The sequence below is a fragment of the Cryptotermes secundus genome, unplaced genomic scaffold, assembly GCF_002891405.2.
Source record: "Cryptotermes secundus unplaced genomic scaffold, Csec_1.0 scaffold1025, whole genome shotgun sequence".
Classification (NCBI taxonomy): domain Eukaryota; kingdom Metazoa; phylum Arthropoda; class Insecta; order Blattodea; family Kalotermitidae; genus Cryptotermes; species Cryptotermes secundus.
Genome location: NW_019730118.1, coordinates 692,888 through 700,369, shown reverse-complemented (window position 1 = coordinate 700,369; position 7,482 = coordinate 692,888). Strand labels below are relative to the sequence as shown.

General features: G+C 40.5%; 1 protein-coding gene across 1 annotated transcript in view; it reads right to left on the bottom strand.

Annotated features, from left to right (window-relative positions):
- Positions 1–760: 760 nt before the first annotated feature.
- Positions 761–7,482, bottom strand: part of LOC111866273 (GATOR complex protein NPRL2) — a gene marked incomplete in the record, with an annotated part of 20,469 nt that continues 13,747 nt past the window's right edge. The window contains 3 exon segments of the mRNA XM_033752191.1: positions 761–1,003; positions 5,296–5,465; positions 6,758–6,887. Coding sequence (XP_033608082.1) covers positions 833–1,003; positions 5,296–5,465; positions 6,758–6,887 — 471 coding nt within the window.

The window sequence follows — 7,482 nt, the reverse complement described above, 5'->3', positions numbered from 1 at the left end:
GTCTCAATTGTGCAGCATGAATGGGAACTATCAACGACAGTTGAACCACCAGCAGAGTAAAAGCTTTCAACAGCAAACACTTTCTGATCCATCATATATGACGCTATTTTACTGCATAGCGCAGTACTGCCGATGGCAACAAATTTCCCAAGTGTGGAGAACAATCCGTGAAAACTTCATACAGTTGCATTCAATAACAAAGAAATTACAAAATTTCGAAGTGTCACATAACAAGAAAACACCCTATATATGTCTGCAATTATTCTTAAAGCAGTGGACATGCAAAAAACATTAAAAATATACTCTGTTACAAATAGAATAAAAGATATCCCAAGATTTGAGCACCTTAAATTTGATTATGCTTACATTCCTTTTGCACCATTCATGCAAACACCCAATGGCTCCACCAGAGAATCACTGGTTTTGAACCCCCTTAAATTACCCCTTCGGTCTTAAATGTAGAGTCTTTCCATGGTCATTTCCATGTGGAAACAAACAACAGTCTCTTAAACTCAGCAGCAGACTTATAGATATGCCCAGCAACTGCAGGAGTAAAGCCCCATGCAGCTGAGAGGCTCCAAGTTCCAAATCTAACAAGAAAAAAATTTGAACTTTGAGTTGAGATTTAAGAAACAGAAATTAATTAACTGTTAACACTTATCATTTCATTGCCACCACAGAAAATGTTTATGGTCTGATTGCAAGTGTATACTATATACATCCAAACCATCATTTCAGTCTTTAGTGTTTTGCACTGTTTCCACAAGACCAGTTAAACTATCTCCAATGTTAAATATATTATGTCTTCAAAGAGCACTGACTTCTGCTTTGGTCACTTCCAGATTAAAACAACATCTGGATCTCTCTCCACTTGGTCTTCAAATTGCTGATTGCTTAATCCATGTGCACAACAAATTTCATCAACAGACTGCAAACCTGTAAAACTGTGATGTAAGGAATCTTTAGCAATCCCTTTACTGTCTTCAGATAAGTGCACAGGGTACTGCAAGGAACAAAAGCAAATGATAAGTTCTGAAGATCTGAAAATTAAATTAACCTTTACTGGCTGAATGGGAAATCCCTTTCCAGCAATATGTAGCTGTAATCAAATATGCATGCATGATGTCATGATATTATTAAAAAATGTTAACCTTAAAAATGCAAATTTTACACCATGTATAACTTGAATGTTTCTCTAGATATCAAAGACTGTGATAGATTTGACTGCAGTGTTCATTTTAAGGAGCGAGAGTAGCAACTGTCTTTAAAATTTTTACAGCTTTCTTCAAGAAACTGTTCTTACTTTGATATTCCATAATATATCAAAATGAGACAGAAATATCTAAAGAAAGCTTGAAAAATTGCTCTTCTTAGCTCATCAACCCTTTCACACCCCATTGAACTCAGTACTTCATCCACAAATTGTTACTGAAAAATATCAATACAATAACAACAATGATCTTATTACATTATAACTACTTAGAGAAGGCTGCAGTAAACACAACACAGCAGTCCAACACATTTACTTGAGCACAGGATGGTACACATGCTTACGCAGTTCAAACAGCTTGGATCATGTCACCATGTGCTCAACAGTGTGCATTAGTACCGAAAACAATGGTAATGAAACACACACACACAAGTCATACATACTGAGAGACAGTGACAATGCAGTGATGTTGTGAACTGGTAGTCAATTACATCTGTGGAAAAAGTATTTCATAATCTAGATACTGGCCTACCATTCTTCTGACAGACAAACCTCAAAATTATATTCTGGTAAAGTACTGCACACCGGTCACGGTAGCCGAGCGGTCTGAGGCATGCACTGTCTTCGCTCGCTTGGAAACTGGGATCGTGGGTTCGAATCCCACTCAGGGCATGGATGTTTAGTTTGTGTGTGTGCGTTTTTCTGTGTTTGTGTACAGGTATAGGCCTTGCGACGAGCTGATCACCCGCCCAAGGACTCCTACCAAATGTGTAAGATCTAGAAAAACCAAAGTGAACGGAGAAGTTCATGGAGATAGGCCACTGGGGCTGTAGTGCTGGGGGGGGGGAGTACTGCACAGTCAAACCAGAGAAGTGATTTGGAAAGTTTACATGTTCATTTAAAAAGAGATGCAGCTTCAGAAACTGAACTATCTCAAGAAAGTTCAGAAACAAAAGAGAATACATTGAACATGTTGATATGAGTCTTAAGCATTGCATCCACCAAAACCTATACCAATGTCATGAGTTAGCACTCCAAAGATTAAACCTAGATGAATGGTAAAGCCTCAACTAAACGACTTTACAAATGTGTATTAAGGCACATGATTCATGAGTTGTACTGAATAGACAAGGAGAGGCCAACCACTAAAAGGCAAAATGCCGCACAAAAAGCTGAACAAGGTAACTGGATATAGTTGTCTGCAAGAGACTGTATGGATAACAGTACTGAGACTAGGATTTCACTGGAAAAAAAAATCAGCTAAATACTGAACTGTTTTAGTTGAACATGATGATGTGCACATTCTGTAAACTGAATATCTATACAGTCACTACAGGACAGAGGGCAGCCAGCTGATCACCTACACTGATAATACCTACATCCACACCTTTCACAAAAAAGCAAACAAGTGATAACAGTGAGCAAGGACTCCTCAGGCCAGTATCAACAAGACAGAAGGCAATGACAGCTCATGTTGGTGAACAGCAAGGTTCCATTAAGGATCATTCCTCATACTTAAATCACAGAAGAAGTCAGATGATTTTCATGATGATATGAACTGTGCAAACTTTACAAAATGGACCAGAGAAAAGCTTATATCAAATCCAGCCATCACACTGTGTCTGTTTCATGGAAAATGTCTCCTAACTTAATAAGAACCTTCAACCACCTGCTGTTATCCAACACTAGATAATCAGACATGCAAGCATGGCTAGTGCAGCCAAATATACCATTCATTGCTAGCCTCTTGCATCCTGACCTTTACAATCTCATCAATAACATATGCCACATCATCCCACAAATCATATCGATGAGGTGTTAGCTTGGCAGGGACATTCCGTCCTTCACTTACCACCACATTACCTTGACTTGAACCCAAAACAGCTCATTTGGGCCACCATTAAGGACTGAATAGTAGTGAATAACACAACACTGAAGTTGGAAGATGTGACACATCTCACAAAGGAAGGGTCTGCTTCAATCGCCCTGGAAAACTGATCCTCCTGATGCCATTGCATTGTCAAGGCTGGAGCCAAATACTCCAAATCAAAGCAACTAGAGAGATTCACCATCACTCCCAACAACAGCAGCGATGCCATTGACACAAACAAGGACACCAGCACTGGCAGGCTAAGCGAAACACTGCCAGCTGTCACTGATGAAGATGATGATGCTGATGGTGTGCATCACGATATTTATGTACTGGCTATTTCCAATTTGAATTTGTTTGGTATTTTACATAATTTGTGACTGCATATGTATGTGCGCACATGGTAGTGCGGTCCATGTGTGACACTACATCCCCTAACAGGCCTGAGGTCAAAATAATTATGAATGACAGTACTTTGCCAGAACCCCTTTCTCTCTACCTGACATGTTTCTCCTTCATACATTTCCTTCCCCTTTCCCCTCTGTGCACATCATCCACTGTCCCTGAACAGTTGTACTGTACTTACGAGGGGGTACCCAAAAGAAACCGAACTTATTTTTTTTAAACTTATTTATTCAAATTTTAAGCACAAACCTTCAATCCCCTTCAAAGTACTCTCCACTTACACTAATACACTTGTCTAGTCTTTTATTCCATTTTTCAAAACATTGTCTAAATTCATCTTTTGAGATGCTTGACAGCGCCTCCGTCATTTTTTCCTACACCTCAGCAACATCAGCAAAACGCTTTCCTTTCATGTCTCTTTTCATTCGAGGAAACAAAAAAAAGTTTTGATCATTTCGGGACTCTACTTTCAAAGCACAGCATGCTTCCACGCAACCTTGTTCTTGTTCAGCAGTCACCAGTCGCGGCACAAATTTCGCAGCCACCGTTTTCATTCCCAAATCTTCTGTCAAAATTCACTGAACTGAGCTCCAAGTCACTCACGACACCTCCACAATTTCTTCAATGGTCCGTCGTCGATCTTCCTTGATGATTTCACGAATTTTTTCAACATTTTCATGTGTTCGGGCCGTGGAAGGACGACCAGAACGAGGTTTGTCATCAATTGACATTTCACCATTTTTGAAACGGGAAAACCACTCAAACACTTGAGTTTTCCCCATAGCATCGTCCTTGTACGCCGTTTTTAACATTTCAAGAGTTTCTGTTCCACTTTTCCCGAGCAAAAAGCAGAATTTCACCGCCGCACGCTGTTCACGAAAATCAGCCATTGCAAAAACGACGATCACACAAAACAGTTGTCACTATAAACTCTGCCGAAACTAGTCCTTACCTTCTGAAGCAACGGTAGTCGGCTTATCGACTCAGGAATGTTAGCTCTATGCGCTCATAGCGGCAAAACGCGGTACTACAAAAGCTCTGCCCACAAAAAAATTAGTTCGGTTTCTTTTGGGTACCCCATCGTATGTTTGTGTATTCTGCTCTTTCCAATGTTGTGCTGAACTGTGTTTAGAAATGCAATTTTGTGGTGTGGAGCTTCAAGCAAGGATTACTACACTACCCCACACTGCACTGGACATTTGAAATGTTCTAACATAAAAGGTCCAGGAGGCGGAAATAAGCCATTTCATTAATTTCCAGGTCTGACTGCTAACTGGGCAACTGTGGTCAATATTCCATGTGTCTGTTGTGTTCTTGTACTATAGTTTGTTTCTGAATGTTTCCATTCTCACCACAAGATTTACTACTGCTGAAAAACTATGCAATTAATTCATAAATTTCTGCCTTTGTCGAGTACAGCTACGTCAGTGAATGGTACCACTCTGGTAATAACCTTGATGAAATCCTGTCATGACTGTTGGTATCCTGGCCAAGATTCTAATCGGCATCTTCCAAATACAAGGTAGATGTGATATTGCTTTATTGTGTTACTTTAGCTTTGTCTCTTGCATCAACAGCTAAATACAGTGTAGTTCAGTACAGTCTACTAATCCAGTGTCAAGTTCCCTATTTCTGTCACTGCAATTCCCCATTCAGGTCAAGGCCATGCAGTGAACACTGGCCAATGAATCACATGTGATACAAATCTTCCAAATGAAACAAGACACTAAAGACTGGAATGGCATAAACTACTGCCAACTCTGCCAACAAACTTACATAATAATAAGAATATGCCTGTCACATAACTTGCCTTGTATATTCTGCGTATCAAGCCATTAAGCAACCCAAACTGAACCAACTTCCTTTCATTGATCCTCAAAGGATGAGGGTTGAGTCGAACACAGAGGTCCCTGACTGTGGTTCCGTAAGTCATGCTCGAGTACATTCGGAATACATCTCGTAGTGCTGGGGGCTGTCGGACTGCAAAGAAGTGAAAGTTTGACATAAAAAATAAATAAAAATTGAAGTTAGCTGCTTTCAGATATTCATCACAAAATAATTGTCCTTGTTACTGCCATCAGGTGGCGAATATTAAAATGTGATATATGACACAAACTCCGTCCTAAGTGCAACAATTTATTGTACTTCTTTCGTCTTCTTTTCTTCTACACTACATGTTTCGGCCATAAATGGCCATCATCAGGTGTATACTCTCACATAGCTGCTACACTGCAGGTAGTTTAAAATTTAAAAACACTAGTCTTCCAAATTGTTCGTTTCTCCTTTACTAACAGGTTTCGATATATCAGAATCCTCACCGCTAGTTTTTAAAAAATCAAATTCATGTGTGTAGGTTAACAAAGATTTTATACATATCTGACAGATATCAGTGCACCCACGTTTCATCGGTGGTCACTACAGACTTCAAAAATGCATCACCTTCATCTTAAAACTGCTGTAGGAGATGACTGGCAGCACCATTTTGTTCATGTCCGTCAAAGTGCATGGTACCCACCATGCATTCACCTTGCGATAGTGCAGGTGGTATTTCACAATGTCTTCTACACTACCAACACTGATGGACAGCATTGCTCCAAGTTCCTTGATAGTGATGCGCCTATTCTCACGAATAAGTGTGTCTGCACGATCAATGTTTGGCTCGGTGACGGATGTTCGTGGCCGACAATCATGCGGTTCATTCTCCACGTGCTCTCTGCCTTCTCTGAAGCACTTACACCACTCAAATACACAGGTCCGTGAGAGTCACTCTTCCCCATACTGTTGTTGGAGTCTGTGGTGAATTTCAGCAGACGGGATGTTTTCTCAAACAAGGACTTTGATCACAATGCATTGTTCCATGCTCCGTGGTACCTTCTGTTCACTCATCACTCTAGCAACTCCAAGAGAGGACTGAACAGGTTCTAAACTGAACAGGAGGGAGGGTGGCTTTTGTGGCTTCACGCTCTCAAGGTCGCACAGCTGCTGCACGGTGCGGCTTGTTTACACACAAATCAGTCCCAGTCATATTTGAACCACCTTGTACATAAATGCATACTGAGAAAGTTGAGTCTGCCTGTACATTTCATCTAAAAATTACTTGGCAGATTCAACAAAATCAGATAATCAGGTGAGGGAAGGGGAGTACATTGAAAGTCATCACAGTAAATTCAGTTTTGGTACGTACTGGTCCAATATAACTCACATTTTACATGAAGCCCATATTAGACTTCAACTCTTTTATTTTAAATGCATTAGTGTAAATGGAGCAATACCTGACTTGGAGACATACTTGATACACCTCTGTTGTAACTCCTTATTTTCTGCCAACATCCTCAGTTTTGGTGTTGCTGCATATACATTGGAATATTGGAAGATAGGAAGCAAGGAAACAACTCCATAATATCTGAAACCAAAGTAATAAGAAATCTGTTTCATATTTTATTTGGCAAATGCTTTCCAAGCCAGACGAGCTTAATGTCAAACAGTAGTATGACTGAAGAATGGGGAAGGAAGTAGCTGTGTCCTACATTAAGCTAACTAATACTTGCTTAGAGGAACTGATAAAACCTACAAAAACCCTTCCAAAATAAACAGCCTATAGCCTAACACTGAACCCAGTGCATCCTAAATAAACATAAATGAAATATCTGGGATCAAAGTCAGGCCACCATAATTACAAGTCATTTCTTTTACTGCTAGTGGGGTGGGACTAAGTCCCTTGTACTGCAGCCACTTCTGGCCTATTGTACCGGCCCCAGATGATAGGTGAGGGTGATTGTGGGGCAATTGGTGGAATGAAGATTGGCAGGGGAAACCGAAGTACTCGGAGAAGACCTGCCCCCAGCGCCACTTTGTCCACCACAAATACCACTTGACCAGACAAAGGATCGAACCTGGACCGCCACGATGGGAAACCAGCAACTAACCACCTGAGCTATGGCGTGGCCCTAGAAGTCATTTACTGACCATCTGAGCTATGGCATGGTCTTCACAGCAT